Source organism: Idiotropiscis lumnitzeri, chromosome 1 (genome assembly GCF_059441095.1).
Source record: "Idiotropiscis lumnitzeri isolate Australia: NSW breed Sydney's pygmy pipehorse chromosome 1, RoL_Ilum_1.0, whole genome shotgun sequence".
In the NCBI taxonomy this organism is placed as follows: domain Eukaryota; kingdom Metazoa; phylum Chordata; class Actinopteri; order Syngnathiformes; family Syngnathidae; genus Idiotropiscis; species Idiotropiscis lumnitzeri.
Window position 1 is genome coordinate 12,574,888 of NC_142391.1, and position 22,634 is coordinate 12,597,521.

Consider the following 22,634-nt stretch of genomic DNA (forward strand, 5'->3'; position numbering starts at 1 on the left):
TCATTTTTTTAATATATTTGATTTATTTGGACAATGGCGCGTGATACATTTTCTTATAAAACAGGTTAATTGTCATGTTTTGGGACAGCACGGTGGACGGGTTTACATAACATGCACGTTAGCTTGGTCAATGGCATGAATGTGAGTTTGAATGCGAATGTTTGTCTATTTGTGTCCTGCGATTGGCTGAGGAACAGTTCATGATTTACCTGCCTCTCACTCAAAATGATGTTGGAATCGAATTAAGCTCACCTATGACCTTTATGGGGACAGGAGCTTCAGAAAATAAACTGGATTGATATTTGTTTTGAGGCAGCACTCCAAATTTTTATTATAAAGTAAATCTAAAAAATCTTGTTGCCATTGCTCGCAGGCATTGAGTATAATCTTCAAGTAGTTGTGATGAAGTCGCAGATCAATAGGCATATTGAAATTCATGTCGAATCGACATAAGGCTGGTTTGGAAATTTGAGGTAGATAAAGTTTTGCGCATTATGTAACAGTTTCTCTAGTCGAAGGACTGTGAGATATTTAATGACAGAGGCTAGCTATTCTCGCCATCCCTTCTTCACCAGCCTTCTTGCTTATATGGTCCCTGCTGTACCTCGGTTCAACACAAATTGTTGTTCAGTAAGTGAGTCCCCTGATGACATCCAGGCCAGACAAAAGGACGTCATTGATCGGCTCTTTTTAGAAAGAATTAACTATGTGTTTGTGTTTTGCGTTTTCTATATTTGCTTGGGACATTTAACTAAAAGAGAGACAAAGCCTCAACAAAGGGGTGTTAAGGGACAAAGAATGCGAGAACAGAAGAAGAATACTGGACTGTACTTCATGCATTTGCATGACTAACCCGGAAGTTAAAAAGATCAGTGGCTGAGGCACATCATCGTTGCATTACAGAATCATCATCATTTGATATTTTAAGTTAAAGCGTCAACCCAAGATTTTTTTAAACAGGAATATGTTCTATCTAGTCCTACTAGTCGAAATACGGCATTCTTGTGAATATTGCCTGCTGAATTAAAATGACATCAGAGTTGCTCAGGGCTGAGATAACGACCAATCATTGCTCAGCTTCAGAAGACAGTAGAGCTGGATTATGCTGCTTAACTCATATTCCAAAAACATAATATTAATCAGAATGCCATGTTTAGTCTTGTGACGGCACCTAGAACATATTATTGCAGATATTTTTTTAAGGTTGACCTCCCCTTAAAGACTATTTAATTTCCCCATCTAAATATTAAACAACATGCAAAGCAAGAGAATTAAAAATAACAGTTAATAAAGATTTAATTGTGGTCGCAGTTTGACGCTGGAACAGGTTCTGTCTACTACCAATGCAAAATGTTTTCAAAGAAAAATAATTATAATCTGTAATCGAGATAAGATTTATTGGGATTTCCATAAATTACTAAATATTTTAAACAAGTGCCTCAGCAACCTGTAAAATGCAACAATAAGGACCAAAATAATATTTGAAACCCAGAGCCATCTTGTGACATGTGAGACCAAAAGTCCTCTCTTAAATTGAGAAAAAAAAGCTCACTGATATGAATGTTATTTGAAGACCCACAGTTTTGTAATGTCATCAAAGTGAATAATTTAATGATCCCAGAAGAATTTTGGGCCTGAGTTGAGTCTCCAAGGGCACCTTGAGATTGAATTTGACTCTGTTATGATATTTCCCCCCCCTGTCTTATTCCTTTGTTCTGTTCAAATCTATAATCCTGTCGTCTCCATTGCGTGCATACTGCAACAACACTGTAAAATCCATTTACCTCAGAGACCTGCGTGTGTAGCACTAAAGCATATCAATGAGCACTCCCTATCATGGTGCTTTCCTGGTTTCGACCAATCATGTTCCTTGGATGCTTTGGGAAAAGACAACATTGGTGGACATTTTTGCATAGTGACTGTCGGTCTTATTGAAGGTCTCTACACTAATGCACTAAGCCAATCACAGGGCATGGACTCCCTGAGATGCATTGTCCGGGCTAACTTGGGCTAAAGCTTGGCTCCTCCTTCTTATATGGAACGCACAATCTGGAAAAGTGCAACGCCATCTACTTCTATGTTTTGTGACTTGAAATAAAATCCTTAATGGATTAAAGGTAAAATTAATAAAATACAACCATCCAGTGGCAAAACACCATTCATGCTATAACATGTAGGTACAAAAAAAAGTAGGCAACAGGTGAGTGTAGCAATCTGTATAATGGAGAGAGAGAGAGAGAGAGAGAGAGAGATGGATGTATGGATGGAGAGATGCATAGATAATATATAGTTAGATGGCCCGCACACCATACTTTGCCCACCTAGTGAATCAAATCAAACCAACCGCAGAGTATTTCATTCTGTTATTGAATAATTCAATTCTCACTGAAATTGTATGGGAATAATCTGCCACCTGTGAGCAATATTCTTTAAAATCAACGTGACTCCTCCTTTGATATATGAAGTGCCTCGGCGCCGATGTGAAAATGTACTCCAGTGTTGTGGCTAAGAGTACAAGTTCACCAAGGGCCCGCTGCCAGCCAGCAGTGTACACAGGCTGACACACATGCCAACACTTTGTACTTGACAGAATGCTACAGCTGGAGTACAAAATGCAGCTGGGCGGCAGTTTCACTCCTCTCGCACACTGTCTGTCGCCCATGCAGTGTGAGCATACGAGGAAGGATCGTTAGTGGGATGTTTCAAGCTACAACATCAATGCAGGACAAACTTCAGACTCTATGAGAAGGCGGTGACACAGCTATCACAGTCCCGCCCACAAACCCACCATGATAGAAAGACAAGACAGTTGAAGGTTGAAAGCAAAACCACAAGGTAGAAACATGAATAAGCAAGCTTGTTTGCAAGCATGCAGACAGACTGTACACGTGTATTTTTCCAACATGTCCAGTCCAACATTGACGCTGTGGGAAGGGAATCAAAGCACATGTCCATTAAGTGTGAAAGTGGCACTGGGTCAAAAAAAAAAAAAAAAAACACTTTAAGTGAACTTTAAGGTATAAAGGATGTCTGTAAGCTACAGTAACAAATTGCTTCTCCTCCACAGTGGTAGTTTCACTGCGACGGTTATGCATTTTCATCACGAGGGTGCTTTAGATCTTGAGTCCATTAAAGTAAAAGAGAAATTACAGGAATTAACACCTCTCTAAAAAGGATTGTGCTACGCAATACGGTGCCGAAACAATAAGTAGTGTATTTCACCTACACTACGTGATGGCATTCGGGATATGAGGCAGCATTTGAGAAGTGTGTTTGTAGTTGGGAGGGAAAGGGGGAAAAGGCAACGATGCCCTGCTCCTGTTCCTCATTTGCCAAGGGAATTGAGGCTCTTTGTGAAACATGATGTATTTTTAGGTGAAAAAGCTTCTTGGAGGCCCAATGGGGGAGTAGCACAAGCAGTGCATTTGTTGTACTGTGAACACAAAGCAAATTTTGGTACTTCAGTTTTCAAGCAAAAAGACATAGGGCAGCTATTTTGTCCGGAAACTAATGCTACTTATGATACTGCTGTTGTGTGTGACAGCTGAAAGCATGTGATGTACTTTTTTTTTTTTTATTCCAACGGTTTTCATTCTTCAACAACTTCTACGTTTCGCGACTGAGCCAAACTATTCCGACTACAACATATTACATGTTAGTCCAAAATCGTAGTCCGCCCTTTTACGTAATCTGACCAAATCAAACTGTTCCTACTTTGAGCTCTTCAGACAATTTCTTTTCAAAATAAAAGCAAAAAAAATCATATATATATATATTATTTTTTTCTTTTTTTTTTTGCAATTACCTCTTATTTCATTACATTTGACCAATTCTCACCATTGCAAATACAAACTAATTTACTAAATTTTTGATCAATTCAAACCATTCTGCTCATCCTTACATTTTTTTTCAAAAATTAAAAAATGATTGACTTATTCAAACCATTCCAACTTCAACCTGTTCAGCTCATCCCTACTACATTTTTTTTTCAACTATATCAAACTAAAAGCCCCAAGATTCTTCTTGCTTTTACTTCTAATTTCCCAAATTTTGTGCACAGCCCACCCATACCACTGAATTTTTTCCAATTTTCAAAATAAAAGCCAAAATTAATTTTGGGGCGTTGTTGCTCCCACAATTGTTCATTTTGTGTTCTCTGGTTTTGGTCTTTGTTTTTTAATCTGTGATTTAGTTTTGTTGTCTTAGTTTTTTTTTACACTCTTTACTTGGTAATTTTGAATCAGTTTGTTTTGATGCGTCAAGATATGACTACCGGTAATTTCAGCTGGATCTGTAACTTTTCAAATAAATAATATTCTTCCTTTTTTTCTTTTTTCTTTGAAAACTCTCAACAACAAAAAAAAAAAAGTTTGACCAGCTTTGGGACACATAACACAGTATTAATTAAACTACCTATGCCAACGCGACGCCACAGATTTCCACGATTTGTGGATGAACGTCATATCATCATAAAAGGTTGGAGAGCAGAATTGTTTTCTCTCGTCACTGTGCGCTCTCATAAGGTTGCGTGGTCATGCACGAGTACCTAATGAAGTGTCCACTGAATGATTTTCCACTCTCACACCAGGGAATTTATGCTTAAACATATGTTATGCATGATATTTCATATTGAGGTCAAGCTGATGGATTGATACAAACTGTATATCCCTTTTTTTATGTCACAATTTGCCAGGAAGCAGCCTGTTTTCAACATTTTTGACATACATTCCAGGAATAGCTTTTTAAAGTCTGCCTTGACTCCAATTTTTTCTCCACGTTCATCCATGTATCATTGCAGCTGTCCCAGCAGAGGGGAGCTAAGAATGACTTACAGCTGAGACTCTGTTATGTCAAGCTCTGTTTGCTCAGGCACTGCAATGATACACCGGTGAAGAGTTCACATGTTAACGCTGAAGCACAGCTGAGACTCTTTACAACCGAATCAGAGTAGAGAGTGGGAGACAACGGATAACCGGACACCGGGACACAATTCTGTAACAACTGACAATTCTTCGGAAAGGTTACTCAAGGCTTTTGACAAAAATGAACGGAAAAGCAAATTCTTGTCAAGCACTTTGTATTTTATCAGATTTTGTTTATACCCTTCCAGAAGAGGCACTTAACAATTTTGTTTCAGATGTTACAGAGGCACTCATCTTATGAACCTTATCGCCAATAACAGCAATTAAAAAAAATTTTAAATTAAAAAAAGATGGGATGTTAGCATCTGCCTCTTTTTTTTTATATTTGACAGTGACTGAAAAGCTGCGCTCATTGCAACTGGGATGTGAAGATCAAGTAAACTTCGCACTTATCAGTTGAATCCATTCCAAAACATGCTTTGGTGACAAAAACCTTGCCGGAAGCATAAAGATAGAAAAGTGTTTTCTGTCGGGAGCTGTCTTGAGCCTCAGCGAAAATTCCACCTTCTTCTACGAGGGAGGGCAAAGTAAGCTTAACAGCAGCAGATTGCTGCAGTTAACACTCTTCTAAATGGCTTACTCGGGGCACAGTGGGAAGAAAGAACATTGGACCCTATTACAGGCAGATAGCAGAAGTGATGCGTGTAAGAGAATGATTCACAAGCGCAGCTAAAAGAGCGAAGACTTTTAATGAATAATATGCGACACACTGACATTGTTTCTGTGGTTACACGGCTGTTGCTTGCACTGCTTGCTCTTCCTCTTGAGAGGGAGGAAGGATATGAGACTTTTTATCCTCTGTGCATCTAATGAGGAATTGTCTTAAAAAGTTCAAATATAGTCATTTATAGCGAGAGTAACATATGTGATTCTATTTTATCAGGCTGAACTTTGCTCAGGATGGCTGCATCACTATTATACTGTGTTGTTGAAATTCAAATGTTTGCACAAGCACAATCACATTCGTCAAGTTAGGCATGTGGTTAACTGTGTATTGACTGTGTGACTTCTGTGATTTGCCATTCATTGCCAGCCACGTACTGTATGTCACGCTCCCAAGTACAGCCACGCGCCCTTCAAAAGATTTATAACTGCCAAAAGATGAAAAAATGCCCGACTTTTGATTAAATGATGACCTTTGGCTCCCTTCAACGTAGTTCTGTGGCGCCACAAGATTTCCAAAGCAATACCTGAACACAAATACAGCGAATATGTGAGTTTTTTAGCAAATTAAAATAATTAAAAAAATAAAATGATAATAATAATAATCATAATAATAATATCCATCCATTTTCCGAAACGCTTATCCTCCTCATATGTTGGAGCCTATCCCAGCTGTCTTTGGGAGGTAGTTGGGCTGCAACCTGTACTGGTCGCCGGCCAATCATAACTATTGACAATCACGTTCACATCTATGAAAAAGTTAGAGTGCTGAAATATGGTAATATATTTAGTCAGATTTACGAATCAAGGGGTCGGTTCACCGACAGGTAGATTATGATTTTTTTCTGGAATGTCACCGCTGTGAATAACAATGTATGATCAAATCCATGTTGTGCAAGCTTTTATAGGTCAAATTTAAAAATACAAATGAAAATGACGAAGAAACCCAATGTGCTAGCAAAAAACAAAAGACATTTTTGGAATCAGTATCAAAAAATAATTTTGTGACACATTGAGCCATTGCCGATCAAAATTTGCTTTTGACAAATGTTATTTTGTGTGCATAGTCAGGAGCGTTTTGGACATAACAAATGGTGGCTTACGGGAATTGTACCAGCATCAACAATAATTATTTCCTCAACTGTAAATCTGACATTAAATAAAAATCGAATTCAGTATACAACCAACTACAGCATTGTGTCAAGTAATAAGGACACATCATTATGACCTAGACACACAAAGACTAACAGGATCTTCCACAGAGGGAAGCTTCCTTCACTGCCTTGTTAAATATTCACACTCTGACACACAAGATCATTCAGGGTTGCTTACTGCATGCCACAGACACTTCTGCGGAAATTTCTTCATTTGGTGGCGCAATCAATAGCTCATTAGAGCACCTTTCCACAGGCATGTCTGTGGGCTTGCCCGCTAGCTCAAATTCCCTTTACCTCTCAGGCCAATTTTATCTCTGGGACTGGATCATGCAGCGGAACACGCTGAACACCACTATTGCAACAAAGCAACTTTGTTGAGCTGAACACTACGGAAATGAGAGATATGAGGAAAATCGATGGTAATGTAGCCTCGGAGGTGTACATTCATCTGTATTTTTTTTTTATCAATGCTGACAGTTTCACATTTTCACGAGGTTTAAATGTGCATTTGCAATTACACTTTACTATGTGGCCCTGAAGTGCAAAACACATCCCTCCATCCATTATCCAAGCCGCTTCTCCTCATAAGGGTCACAAGGGTGCTCTAGTCTATCCTAGCTGTCTTCGGGCAGTTGGCGAGGTAAACCTTAAGCTGGTTGCCCCAAAAAAATAAAATAAAAAATATCTAAAAAATCACAAAAACAAACAACGCAATTCTAAAAACAAAAGTAAATTTAAAAAATGAAAATACAAAATACAGCAGCAAATATAAAACACAAAATCATAAAAATGTAAAAAGGAAATGTATTGCCAGCCGCCAGAACACTTCGCTTCCAAGCCTGCGCTTCGGGTGATGAGCGGTGTCTTCATCCATTTGTTTTTTGTGTTTATTTTCATTTGTAGTTGTGTTACATTTTTGTTTGTTTTGTTTGATTATTTGTTAATGTGTTTTTTGATTTGCTGTTGAGTTTTGTTTTGTTTTTGTTGGGTTTTTTTTATTTGCTGTTATGTTTATTCTTTTTTTGTTTTGTTGCGTTATTATTTTTTATTTTCTGTTGTGTTTAGGATTTAGTTGTTTCATGATTTTTATGGTTTTAATTTGCTGTTGTTAGATTTTTTTTGTTTTGTTTAGTATTATTTGTGTTATTTCATTTTCAGTTGTGTTACATTTTTGGTTGTTTTGTTTAGTTATTTGTAAATGTGTTTTTTGATTTGCTGTTGTTTTGTTGCTTTGGGATTTTTTTGACTGTTATATTTAGCTTTCTTTTTGAGTTTTTTTTTATTTTGTGTTGTGTTTAGGATTGTGTGTTTTTTTGTGATTTTGATTTGTATTTATTCATTGCTCTTGTGTTAAATATTTTTTTTGTATTTTGCTCTTCCGGGCCACCATACTTAACCATTACACAACGTCACACACATCACTAAATTCTTTATTTTACATATCAATGTCATGTCTGACAAAAACAGACATTGCACATTTATTCAAGCACTACCGAGTTAGAATGAGACTGAGCAATTATCATTTTGGGATCAGCATTGAAATGAAAGACATCACAATCGTAATGTCATCTATGCTTATTTCATCATACATAGCGCCACACTACACTGCAGAACTCCACTGGTTACGGTGAAGCCAGCGTGCAGCTTAATATACGAGTCTCTCACAGGATCTGACGCATCGCTATTTGAATCATTAGATAACATCTTTAGAACATCAATATCAACATCGGCTGCTCCGTTTAATGGCAATACATTTATATACATGCAAGTGATATTACAAACAAATATGAGGAATCTGACATCACAACCAGGAATGATTATATGTTATATATTATATGTCACTGCACAAAGACTCACTTTGAGGTCATCAAACATGCTTAGTTTCCATTTAAATCAAATATTTTCTGTGTATTGAATCAACATGCAGCAATAAAAACTGTTGAGGTGTTTTACCATTGCAGTATACAAGATACATAGCTCATGTCATTAAAATGCAAACAGCAGGTAGAGTTGGATTAGTGAGGGTAAAATACTGATGTGGATGGAAGGGAATTGGGTGGAAATGGGAAATAACTATATGTCAGTAAAAAAAAAAACATGCATCAGACCATGCACAGATGCAGAGACAGCACTGGCACTGTCACAACACATATTGCACAGTCAATTTTGACACCTAACGCCTGCTCTGTGTTATTTGCTGATTTTTTTTTTTTTTTTTCGCTGGTGAGCCTAATTAATATTTCCTGCCATTTTCCTTCCTCTATGTTTCTGCACAGACGGTCATCTCCTGAATGCAAAGCAAGCCCGGCGCCTTCACATAAACAAGTCGAGCGCTGCCACTGCATGTTAGTCACACAGCCAGTCTGGCCTTTTCAAAGTCACCACGCCCACTCGGACTGATAATAAGTTGCCAAAATGTTATATGCGCCTTGCAGGGATCCCTGCAACAGTAAGGTTGCGCTTGTTTGTGCACTTATCATCACACGGCATGCTCTTCCGAATCCCTCCGATGGCTCCCTACCGTGTCCACTCTAATGACACAACACACACTGAGCTACCAATTCATTTAAGCACTCCTCGTGGGTAATGAGCAGTTGGATTCATGTGACCATAAGCTGATGTTGTATTCATTTCATTCCCTGCTCATTATAAAGCCACTGTTTGTGCACCTTTGGGCTACTCCAATTCAAAACAGGATGGCATTTGCAGCCTTATAAGAAGCGCCGTGACATTGAACAACAGTTTGGAGGAAGCAAAGTCTCCTGGCTCACGATCAAAACCGCTTCTCTTCCTGTCAGCACCAAATTACCCACAACCGACTCAACTTCAGGCGTTGCCTCACTTCTTTTCCTCTCCTCCCACAGAGTTGGCTTTATAGGCAGCAGTCCGGCAGGGGTAATTTCTGCACCCACTCCAGGGAAATTACTTTCTGTTGTTAGAGAAGAAGAAGCAGTTTGCAAACTGCTTTATCAAGCGCTTTGACTCCAATAATGGATGACATTTGGATGCCAGCAAGGAGCATATAGCCTACAGATACAGGCAACCCAAATTAGCCACTTAAATACACGGCACATAGTGTCTCCTGCATGCGTGTTCTCACGCTGCTCTGTTTGTATAAGCTAACATGTACGCATGTTGAGCATTCTTTTCTGCAGCAATGAGCTGTAAATTGAGCACCTATGCTACAGAAATTTCTGCGTGTGATTGTGTACGTGTGTGTGAGTGCGTGTGTATTCATCCTTGCAGTGCTTGGACTGATGAATAATTTCTGTACTATGTTCTGCTGTGGCACGTCTGGTGCAGCCTGACTGCACCACAAAGCTTCACATTTGCATTCACCACACACACATGCACACAAAGCTCATTCACTGACCTAAAAGTACCAAATCCAAAAATAGGCTTCTCTATGAAAAAAAAAAAATGCAATTATGAAATGATGCAATTTACATTCTTTCCCAGAAAAGAGGAGCAGTGGTGCAGAAATGTCAGCTCCTTTTAGGAGCGGGAGGCATCCTGATTTTGGTGACCTCTATGCACTATGGTTAAAAGGTTGACTGCTTGTGGGGACAAATGAGCTGGAGGTATCAGACGACAGACAGCAAGAGAAAGGAACGTTTTAAAAGATCACTGCTGTTCTTGGGGGAAGAAAGTGCGTCGACTACACGTTCAAGACTCCATCACTTACATCTATGTGGTTCAGGCCGAAAGGCTGGGTGATATGTGGACATGTTTCTCGGATTCTTTGTTGGCATTTTGACAGTTCTTTTCTGAGGTAGAAATGGACGCTTAATTAAAAAATTGAGTTGTCTAAACTCAGAGGACAAAGGCATACAGTAAGAAGAACTTGTTTTTAGGCCTGAATGGAAATCAGTGGCATCTATGCTGGCTTCATTTCCAATAAATCATCTCCAACTTGCTCAGGGGTCTGTAAGGATTTATTTTCAGACAGCACTTGACTCTATTTGAATTTGACCACAAATGGCCACATTATGTCATCATCTATTTTTGCCAACGGTATTTCTACTTCTTTAAACTGCTACCAAGACAGCCTACACTGCATATCGCAATGAACCGGAGCGCCTTGTCGGTCCTAATCATACTGAATTGCTATGATCAGGAATAACAATGAATATTTGAATAAATCGCTCCGCTACGCTTAGCTACATATAGACCTTTGCTCCTGTTGCTGCACAGACCATGCCGGGAGCAATTGTCTGCTCCCACTGCCAGGCTACCACATTGAAATGCATTCACTGGTCATAACATTAGGGAGCCCTGAACAATCTTAAAGGATGCAAAACAGGAAAAATGGTGCCTTTAATAACATAACTACCAAGTATGCTCAGATAAGAAATAGAATCATTTGTTTCACAATACACCTTTTATTGTGGTTGTATAGTTGTAATAACAGCCTTATATCAGACTTAAAATTGTTTCTAAGATTTTGCCCCACTGGGGTTGCTAGCTCGTGTAGATCGAAGCCTTTTTCATTCTAATGAAATTTAGCCCAAAATCCTGAACCCCATGCTCAAAAAACCAAAACATTACAATCCACTGTCCGTATGATGGACTGAATGTTCTATACAACATGCATAATATTAAAATATTATCTATTTGATTGTGTCATTCAAAACTGAATAGGATTATCATCACAAAGCAGCATACCCAAACGTGGTCGTGAGCGTACAGTATGTAGCACAAGCATGCACAGTAGTTCTTCCTTCTTAAGGAGGCTTTCCATACGAGAGAGAAATTATTTAATGACTGATGACAGACTTTTACACCAACCAGCCACTGTAACGACAGTATGTACACAAACAATTTAAGATACAGTATAATGATCTGGATGGACTTGTTGTCAACTTCTTCATTCAAAGACTGCATAGTGCTGCTGCATATGGCAGAGTAAGTAATCACGAAGATGCCGCACAAACAATAAGGCACTATTATCACCATCTTAAAGATGTGTACAAGGCTCTATCATGTTAGTTATGAGAAAGAAAAAGATTCCACATGATGGGCACTTGATTTAGAAGGAAACAACCTGCTTTGAATGGGATGAGGATAACATTACGACAAAGGGAAGTCTGCAGAGCAGCACATCAGCAAACGGGTACTCACAGTTCTGAGGAACTGAATCTCATCCTCTCCTTCTCCACCTTCAGCCATGGCTGCAAGTGAGCCCGCTCAGGCGCTGGCTCCTCTTCCTGGTCGACGTGAGCATACAGCTAATCCACGGTCGTACAACGGCGAGACTGCCGGCCAAACCCCGGTGCACAAGCCTCCTTCACCGGTGGCCCCGGGGGAGGAGGAGGAGGTGGAAGCAAGAGAAGGAGGAGGAGGAAGGAGGAGAGTGTGCAGAGAGGATGCTGCTGCCGAAGATGATGCTGATGCTGGCTGGGGCAACTGTGGACGGGGTGTCGTGGAAACAAGGAGAGACAGAAACGTCACCCTCAGATCGTGAAAAACGCAAGCATATTATGACATAGTCCAACAGCGATACCAACAAACAATCACTGCTGTTTATTAGACACCGTTCCTCTCGGAAACCTTGCAAAATGGACCGTGAAAGCATGCATATTATCACGTCAGCCTCCGTTGACCAGCTCAGATGAGCAACACGTCTAAACAATCAATGTTTGGCCACAGCTGTATTCGGATGCTCGGATAGTAAAACCAGAGAACGTTTCTTAAAACGACAGCAAAACCACTATAAATCTAACAGAGTAATTTTAGTCCTCTTAACTGCATACGTCTATGATTTTAACAATGGGAATCATAATATCGGTCAATGATAGTGTAGTCGTGTGTGCAAACTGTATTTTTGCTCTCAATGAAGTAACCGCCCTATTAAATCCAATGCTGCCCTCTAGCGTCAGAATAGTGACCAACAACGCCACAAAGAATTTATATGCGCCAAATAATTGCGCGAACCAACGGCTGTGTCCAATTCACAGTTGGCATCATCCGAAGGTCACATTTTCAGCCACGTGACGGCACTTCCGGTGCAATTCAAAGGTGAAAAAAAATAAAGCATTTTAGAGAGTGGTGTATTGGGAGGTGGAGTGAGAAACCTCAATACATTTTTACACATAAAATGACTGAGGGTAGAAGGTGAATGAGGGTGCTTTGCGAAAGTTCAGTCAGATTGTGGTAATGCAATTAAATGGATGCCAACCGCCGTTAAACACCAAAAGAAGAAGAATGGATTGAGCTGCTAGCTGAAGGAAGCACTGATGTGTTGTAATTTGTGGAGGACAGTTGCTGACCTCTGTATAGATTAATGTGTATTGAAAGCTAGTGAACGTGGGTGGCAGAAGCTGAAGCTTCTACCCGAAAGCTGAGTTTTCCCACCAATAAACTTGTTGCAATTTTTCCCAGAGTCAATAGGCACATCGTGTGGTCTTGGCTGAGTGCCGGGGGTGCGACCCCAACGCAGGACGGCAAAAGGGACATGGAGAGAACTCTGTGGACTCTTTGTTGGGTTACTTGTTTTGGCCCCAACAAAGCATAGTTGGGGCGGTCTCTTTCTATGGTCCTCTGGACTCAGTGATATGTCTCCTTTCGACTTGCTCTCGATTGAAAATGACATCACAGATGCTCAGGGCTCAGGTATCGGCTCAGCTGGTTTCTGAGTTTGGTCATGTGACCTGTGATGTCATTTTACTTTGGTGGAGACTGCATTGGTTTGTCTAAACTCTCAGAGACAGTGTGAATGTAAATGTGATGGTTGTCTGTCTTAATTTGCGCCCAGTGATTTACTGGCGCTCAGTCCATAGTATAGTCCACCTTTTGCCTGAAGTCAGCTAGAACAGCGGTATATGGATGAATGGATGGATAATACCTGTCCTGTCTAGCAGTCTTGATAAAACTGAAGATTATTATATTCATGCAGACAACTTTTTATAACAGTAATTGGTTCAGTTACATTGTGCAGCGTCCTGTAAAGATTAATCTTACCTCCTTTTCTTCTCCCACGTAAGTCTCCTTTTCATTAATACTTGGCAATAACCTCTTTACGCCACAGTCAATCACTCAATGGAAAGAGTTTACATTGTTAAAAGGTTGATGTGGTTACTTTACTTCTTAATAGCCAAGATTGCTATATCACCGCAAATTGAAATGAATTCATTAGTAAAAAGCACTTTTGGCAACGTCATCCTGCGGGAGAGGGTCAATGACAAATGGGTTTTTTCCTGATATGGCCATAAGTGAGTGTGTCATCTCATGATGTACATCTGCTAAACATGTGCGTCTAAATAAATTACAATGTTGAAAAATTAATTTGATTTGTAGTTACATTTTAAAACAGGAACTCATTATACAGATTAATAAAATACTTTTCAGAAGACCAATTTCTACGTTGTACCTTGATTAAAAATCATTTAAATCGTTATGTAAAATAAAATGTTCTTGAAATGTCCATGTTTTACTAGGAACTATAATAATTGCAAAGACCAAATTATAATAGGCCTATGTAAAAATAATTTAATAAAATATTTCACTGTAAGTGTAGTGAATCTCTGAATTCATCCTCAATTCACTTTTTTAACACAGCTCACGAAATAAATTAAAATGACCCCAATATTCTTTTCACTTTGATATATACCTCTGCATTTCTATATCAGATTTATGAGACACGCATTTCAGCATAAAATGTGAAAACAATAATATGCGTACCTTACAACTTATATGTAAATTATGCAAGTCGAACAGTGCCATGAATCTGTACGAGATTAAACTAAAACCAAATCAACCATGAAAAAAAAGAAAGCAGTCATAATTTAATATATTCAAATAGGACCTGAAAAGTTCGACACCAGATTTCCCCACTAGGTGTCACTGTTTGCCTTTAGTGCTGTTAAAGGAGAGAGAGAGAGAGAGAGCGATGCTGGGGTAAAAGACAAAAATAATGCCCGTGTTTTCTCCGTGTACCTCAAATTCTAAAGAACAATGAAAGGTCCCACCGTAAGAGAGGAATACACCATCGTTAGCTGTCGTCAGCTACCTTGGCCTAACTGCAAGCTGCAGCCGCACTGGCTCAAAATATTTGGAAACAGGACTCATTGAAAATAAGCCAATCACATCACAGTTGGGCAGTGCAGATCCCATCCATTGGATCCGATCTTGTCAATCATAGCACAAGAGCCCAGTAAATCCGCGGTGAGTCCTCTCTGGATGGCTGCAAGCCTGCAACGCAGACATGACCAAAAAAAAACCATACCTTGCAAGTGAATCGGGTAAGTAAATATCTGGTTTGTTTTAACTTGGTGTCCTCATTTAACCTACTGCAGGTGCACTTGCATATTGCGCACTTTGCATTTCCATTGTGGAACGCAAACTCAAGATGAGGTAAATCTGGTAGGACATCTAACAGTATTCCGTGTGCATGTTATAGTGAATATTGCGCAATATTTATGAATTTAGTTTTTTATGTGAGCAGCGTCACAAATGATAGTCAAACGATGATAGCTGTGTTAAGGAAATACATGTGCTGCGGTTAATTGCAAGGTGACATCACTCCCATGATTCGGATGTACACAGTAAAGATGCATTTTCTTAGTGTTAAAAGTTGTCCATAGCTGATAAAAATTGAAAAACGTTCATGGTTGACTGAAAACGGGGAATGAAAAGAAACACGAGTAAAATGAGTATAATGTGTCATTAAACAATTACTGTATGCAATGTTTCAGTTTCCTTGTGGTGATATCATGTCAAAGGAGAAAAAGGACATAAGGCAGGGCTTTATGATTTTACCCATTTAGCAAACAGGACTGACTTAGACCTTTTTTTTCATTCAGTCAATATGACAAAAGTATTTAATGTGAAGCTAATGATGTAATAGTCCAAACATGTCCGTCCATAAATGTCACTAGTATTTGTGTCCTAAAGTGCATTTCATGTATTTAGTCATATGTATTGCTGTTTACTCTGAAACAGCATCAAGATGGGCCATAGGATGAGCAGTCAAATCCATCTGCAGGTGGACCACCTTCCGCGAGATTTTCTGTGAGCAACATCATGGAGGGAAGACACACAGTTTTGGTTCTGCATGTGCCCATCCGTGAGCTCAACAACATCAGCCTATATTTCCCTAAACGGCCCGTCCCGAGCTTCAAGTACAAGAGCCGCACCCCTCCTTCAGCCCGGACCAGTAATGACCATGACTGTGGAAATGAGGATCTTGCTGTGTCCAAACAAAGAGGCCAGTCTTCCAACTCCTTGGGCAAACCCTCCAGCTACCAGCGGGAAACAAGGGCGGCTGTTGCAGAGCTCTGCTCGCTGGCTGCGGAGCACCACCAATTTCTGGCAGAACTCTTATCCTTGTGCAGGGATTGTGCCAACAAAGTCAAGATGGGTAATCAGGACGGGAAAATGCAGGATTACACCAAGGGGCAGGAGGTTGACCCAGGAGGTGAGGTTGTCTGCAGCAGCAACTTAAATTCTCTCGAGCAAACAGCAACAAAGAGCAAAAAGATGAAGATGAAGGGAGGCAAGCGGCTTGATAGTGCAAAAGATTCCCTGCACAGTCAGACAAAGATGGACATTTCAAATGAAACTCCATCCTTTGATGATCCCGCTAGGAATAGTGCAACCACATTCTCGACAATGGAGGAGATTCCATGTACGTCATCATCTGTTGATGATTCTCACAGTTCTTTTGGTAATGTCGTCGGTAATCCGCTCCTGCCCACGGAGGAACCTTTCCAGAACATCCGAGAGGGCTGGGACTTTACGGAGGACAGCCGGACGTTTGACTCTGATGTGGATTTCTGCAATGACTTCTCCGAATATGACAGCGAGCAGGGTTTTGAATCAGCCTCTTGCTGCCTGATGGAAGGCCTGACCCGAAGAGAAAGCGGGAGCAACCTTCGGCCTGTTAAGAAGTTTCCAGCGGAGCATGCAGTAGTCAAGTCCACTCAGCAGCAGCATGATGAAGCCAACCGAGGGGAAAAGGGGGTGCGGTTGGTCGTTAAAATGCAGGATTTGGAGAGGAAAGTGCAACGTGTCAGTCATACAAGCCCAGATGGGTCAGGGTCTTCTGATTCTTACCCAGGAATCAGCACGTATACAAAGAAGTATGGACAATCAAGAGAATCAGGCAGCGATACTCATGTTAAGGTAAAACAAGAAAAGAGTGGTCACAAGCTTGCAGTGGGACTACGGTTGCCTCTTTCCCACACCCATGAACTCCGACCCTTGGCTAAACCTCCCACTAAGAGCCCATCATCGCCGTCTCTCGCTGGCATCTTCAACACATCCTTCCCTGCCTCCAACAGTCTCCAGAGCATGTCACCGTCGCCATCATCAAGCCCGAAGCTCAACCATCGCATCGTGCTGCTCCCAGATAAAAACGTAGACCACGATCGAGACAGCTCCAGCAACACAGACGAGCTCAAACTCTTTCCCGACGTCACTGACAGGAATGGCAACAGGCGAAATGTCACACATCTGGATTTGAATCTCAGCAGACGGCCAAGCAACTCCGGAAAGTGGAATTCTTCCGGCAACTCCACAACCACAGGTGAGCAATTTGGAATTATTTCTTGAAACACACGTGTAATTTTGATGTTCATATTGAAATTGGTTGTTTAGTCATTTTAAGGCTTTTATTCGTTTACAAGATTTTTATTGTGGTCTGAAATTAGGCTAACCGGCTCACAGTTTTTTACTTGAGTTTTTACTCAAGCTTTCGTTCATAATTAGTTTTGGTCGCAGTTACTCCAGGATGTGTCAGTGGTCTGTTTTCCTGTTTCAGCGATGTCGTGTGACATCCCACACAAATTAAAAGCTACCCAGCAGAGTCATACAAAGAGCAAGCGGGCTCTGAGAATAATTTGCTAGATGATCCCTTTTTAACTCTCTAAGCACTGCGGCCAAGTCGGAGATTAGTGTCTCTGATCAAAGGCTCAAACTTGACGCAAACCTCGACCCGACCGTGGTTCTCAAGAGCACTGTGTCAACTGAAGCATTGCCAATTTACTGCCAGATGCTTCGAAACTCACATCTCCCCCACCCTCCCCAATCACCTGGGAGAAAACTGCCAAAGGGACATCGACAGGTAGGAAAAATGACTACAATGCCCTTATTTTGTGAAACCTTTCATTGGACAGACAAATCCTAATCCTGTGTTTGTTTAATGCTATCTCCTGCATCTGCAGTTTCTTCATGGCAGTCTTTTAAAGTTGAAGTTTGTATTCTCGCACTCACCTAGCAGTACATAGATAAGGACCAATTTAGAAACTAAACTCTGAACCTCATGTGGTTTTTGCCACTTAGGGGCAGTCATAAAAGGTACGTTAACGTACTGTCACCCTAAAGTGTAATGGTGTTACCGACATATTTGAGTTATATTTTTTGTCGTTGTTATTGCAACCAGTAAAAATGTGACCTGATAAGATTTAGCAAAAGATGAACAAGTAAAAGTGACTTTCAATACTCTAAAGGGCTCGATATCCGCCGTATCCGTTCAATTAGCCTGCTCGATGAATTTGCAATCAGTGCTGTCTCCCAATTTAGTCCTCCACCTCAATACCGAACATATTTATTGTCTGGCGTATGTCAGGCAGTTTTCTAATCAGATTACCCCGTACGTTCCAGCAAGGTCATATGAAACTGAACAGTGCAAGGACTCTTCTATTTGCAAGCTGTCATTCAACATAATGTGTGTTTCTGAGAACAAGGGTCAGCTCTTTTTGGTCATTAAGTGGACTTTGCCAACACAAGCTAAGAGTGTTCCCCCTTTTCGAAATTTCCCCCAGCATGTCTCACGCTGTTGCAGAAAAATACAGTCCGATGTTATCTGTATGAAATCCTTGAAGCGTCTTGGTATATCTTGTCTGCTCTGCTTTAAATATACACTAGTGATGTGAAACAAGGTTAACCAAATTGTCTCTGCCTGAGTTGGGAGGCTGTCAATCCCAGTAAAGGCGCTCCTTAATATGCCTCCATTCTCTGCCTCCCATTTGCCACCAGAATTGTATTTCAAATGAAAAATGATTTGTGGGAGTTTTAGGGTTATTCTACTTTGGTTGGCAGTCTGGCATAGTCCTTTTCTCTCGTGTTCTTATAGAGAGCAATCAGTTAAGTCTTTCTCTGCAAATGTGCGGTTGCAAGAGCAGCTCAATGATTTCTAATAAGCCGTGCAATTCTCATGATTTATACAAAAGTTGATGAATCCATCCTGGCTAAAAGCGGTGGAGGACAGCGGAAGCTGCCACATGCTCGCCACATGCCATATGGCCTACTTGCGTGACTTTGACTGATTATGTTATGGATTTTATTGAACAAAATAGGACAGCATTGGTGAAGCTGTTTGAGGGTCTTAAATAAAAATGAGAAACTAGAAACATGGAAACGTCTTCCATGATGGACACTTACAATAATTTGCCACCAACATGCTTGGTATTGTTGCATAATCAGACCATTTAGTTTTTGATGGTTTTCTTTATCTAATTGAGCTATTACGATACAAATAATTGCACCACTTGAAATGGTGGCCATAATGATAAACAAATTGTATGGTTAAATAAAATTAATAAAAACCTCTCTAATTTGTTTTCTCCATTTTTATCATTTTCATTGCATTTTTTTTATCCCTACACTGTCATAATTTTGAAAGGTCAATTCACTCTTGGCAATCATTTGATACACTTTGCAGCATCTCTTGACCACAGCAGAAGAAGAGTTATGACCAGTCGGAGTGGCAAGTGGGCTAATCCGTCATCCTTGACAATGCCACTCTGTTAGGACTTGACTTTCGAAGATTCCTGTGTCACGTAAAACGCAGACTTATTCATTGAGAGTATGACAGGGCAACACCCACACGGTGTGTCAGCTGCTCATTTTCAGTTCCATTACTTCATTGTCATTCATCACTTACAGGTGTGCACTGAAGGAACACCTGCACGGAGAAAATAAACTGACCAAAGAGAAGGTTTTCATATGGATGATTATGATCCACTTTTAGTGCAATGCTCTTGTCGCTTAACTGTTTCATCCGAGAACATCCTCCCGTCTGCCCTGCGTGTTGCCACTTATTGACAGTTTATGAGTCTGTCTCAGCAGGGAGGCAGATTAAATGACAATAATCTTACATTTCCCCCTGGGTCATTCAAATGAGAGTGTGCATGTGCTAAATGAAGGCCGATAAATAACCTCTGAAATATTGGTTGTTTATTTAAAAAAAAAAAATTGTTCCAGTTTGCTCATCTCATAATGCACCTACAGAGTTTCCAGTCCAAAGCATACAGTAGTTACATTGCAATGGTGTGTGTGTGGTCACTTCAGAGCCAGACTGCAGTGTTTGTATGACGGAATTAAGATTACACTCCTCTCTGACCAGATGGAGCAGTGTAGACATTCTTAGGCATGTTTAAATATGTTATACGTAATCTCTCACTCTCTCTTTCTCCCTTTCTCTCTCTCTCTCTCTCTCTCTCTCTCTCTCTCTCTAACGCTCTCTTTCTCTCTCTAATTCTCTCTCTAACGCTCTCTTTCTTTCTCTCTCTCTCTCTAACTCTCTCTTTCTCTCTCTCTCTTACTCTTTTCTCTCTCTCTAACGCTCTCTCTCTCTAACTCTCTCTTTCTCTCTCTAACTCTCTCTTTCTCTCTCTAACTCTCTCTCTCTCTAACACTCTCTCTCTCTCTCTAACGCTCTCTCTCTCTCTCTAACGCTCTCTCTCTCTCTCTAACGCTCTCTTTCTCTCTCTAACTCTCTCTATCTCTCTCTCTCTCTCTAACTCTCTCTTTCTCTCTCTCTCTAACTCTCTCTATCTCTCTCTCTCTAACTCTCTCTATCTCTCTCTCTCTCTCTCTCTCTAACTCTCTCTTTCTCTCTCTCTCTCTCTCTAACTCTCTAACTCTCTAACTCTCTAACTCTCTCTATCTCTCTCTCTCTCTCTGTCTATATATTCTGTGGGAATGTTATATTTACAGGGGTGCCCCTAATTTCAAATGCTCATGGGCCGTTGGCGTCTGCATTTGGAGCTGTTCCAGCACACGTTCAGCAGTCTTTACCGCAGGACCATGCAGCATTTCATAATGAAATTGTATCAGTGCCATCTTCCTCTTTTATCCTCTACTCTCCAAGTGTCAGATAGATGGCGCAACATGCAGCAGTTGCTGCTCATAAAGGCTGATTGTGCTGGACAGTTTTGATTGTTTTAGATTATTCAGCAAAACTTTCCACTTGGTTGTGTGTACAGCGGAATAGCCAGAATTTTTCAGTGGTGTGACCAGGGTGACATAACACTTCAGTGAGGGGTGGCCGAAAGTGCGTCCGTCATTCTTTATCATACCATCCACATTCAGAGTTCCATGAAATTAAATTCATGCTTATCTAGAACAATGCTCATCACACTCATTTAAGCAAGAACAATTCTAAGTACAAAGCAACATTTTTCTGAGGTTGATGTACGACCTAATGACCTTTTCTTTCGAACACTGCACCCATGTGATCACAGATTTCCCCTAGTTGTGAAGGTGGCCGTTGAGGTGCTCACAGAATGACGAGGGTTGCCCTTGGCCATCCCTGGCCACCCTCTAGCTCTGCCCCTGCATGTGTGAGAATTTGCGTGGCTGCATGACTAAATTTAAGGCATTTGGCCTCGGTTCAAATTCCAAGATTCTATTCAAAGTTCCTACCAATCTCTTAGAGGTAATTTACTGCAGTCACACTGCGGTCCACACATTTAATGTCAATGACATGATACCAAATTAGCTTATAAGATTTATTCAATAACAGGATGTTATATTATTTTTGTCCAAACAAGTCTATGTATTTTCCCCTATAGCCAAACTACGTTTTGTCGTATTTTATCAGCTCTCGCTACCTACAACAAGTGCTCCTCTTTCTCTTTTTGCATAAATGACACCTACCTGTCACTTTGTGTTCTGTCAATTTCAGCTACTCTTCTTCCATAGTTGATGTGGTTTGACATGGGTGTCCTCTCGCTCACAAGGATGCTTCTCCGGATTGTGTTTGTAGTTTGCCACTGAGATCTTAATACAAAAAGCACTATGTTTGGAATGACAATGTGAAACGTAGAAGACCAATCACAAGTCTGGAATGTGAAAACAAAATCCACGTGCTTAAGATGCGTTTTTTTCTTTCTCGACAGGAGAGGGCAGGCAAGCTGAATTTCCAGTGCACATTTCTGGGTTTGCGAGGCACACAAATCGTTGAAGTTTTACTTCTTTTTTTTTTTTTTTTGTTTGCTTTTTTGTTTTTTTAAATTGAACATGCAGTTAAAATTCCATTAGCGAAAGGTGTTTTCGGGATTGTCCTTATTGGATCACTATAGCTTGCTGCCGGTGTGGCCTGTAGGAAGAGAGCTGAGTAAGTGCAGATAAAAATAGCTTCATGCCCTCAGGCTTGCAGAAAAACAGGACTCTCCATTGCTGCATGTTTGATGCTAAAAGATTCCGACGCCTCCTTTCAAGCCAATTTTATTATCCACACTAGCTACACACCACAAGCACAACTTTTGTTGCGTAGCAACTCAGCAACTCTGCATGCAATACACACTGCTAATTATGAGGGGGTTGTGTCTGTTTGTGTCTCCCCTCCACTAGAGGACTCCCTCGTGCGTCATGATGATATTTGGATGCTAGATGGAGATGATGCTCAGGAGCCCTTGTCCCGTGTTCCCCGCCCCGATCACCTGGATTTCCTACGCATTACACCGCCTGAGGATGACATCATTGAGGATACACCTTATTATCCCAAGTTGGAGTGCACGGTGAGGGCCCCCTAAGCTACAATACTGACATTAGCTACATTGCCATGGAGTTTTTTTTTGTATTGTCTCCGCTCCCATTTTGGCACCTGGATCAACAAAGTCAGGGAACAAAATATTGTCTAAACGTGTTTTGTAATTTTGTGAATTTT

At 40.5% G+C, this 22,634-nt stretch overlaps 2 protein-coding genes across 11 annotated transcripts in view; one reads left to right on the forward strand and one right to left on the reverse strand.

Moving 5' to 3' along the window:
- Nucleotides 1-12,242, reverse strand: part of LOC148343238 (ryanodine receptor 3) — a 93,262-nt gene extending 81,020 nt beyond the window's left edge. For 7 of the 8 annotated variants that reach the window (XM_088317545.1, XM_088317552.1, XM_088317536.1 and 4 more), the window contains exon 1: nucleotides 11,864-12,241. In XM_088317545.1, coding sequence (XP_088173671.1) covers nucleotides 11,864-11,911 — 48 coding nt within the window. In that variant the 5' untranslated portion in view covers nucleotides 11,912-12,241. Of the gene's footprint in view, nucleotides 1-11,863 lie in introns of all 8 variants that reach the window. The other variant, XM_088317507.1, reaches the window with a different exon arrangement.
- A 2,580-nt stretch (nucleotides 12,243-14,822) lies between these two features.
- LOC148343239 (formin) overlaps nucleotides 14,823-22,634 on the forward strand; it is a 47,720-nt gene continuing 39,908 nt past the window's right edge. Inside the window, exons 1-3 of one of the 3 annotated variants that reach the window (XM_088317591.1) lie at nucleotides 14,823-14,982; nucleotides 15,683-17,267; nucleotides 22,319-22,485. In XM_088317591.1, coding sequence (XP_088173717.1) covers nucleotides 15,764-17,267; nucleotides 22,319-22,485 — 1,671 coding nt within the window. In that variant the 5' untranslated portion in view covers nucleotides 14,823-14,982; nucleotides 15,683-15,763. The remainder of the gene's footprint in view (nucleotides 14,983-15,682; nucleotides 17,268-22,318; nucleotides 22,486-22,634) is intronic. The other 2 variants (XM_088317574.1, XM_088317566.1) reach the window with 2 other exon arrangements.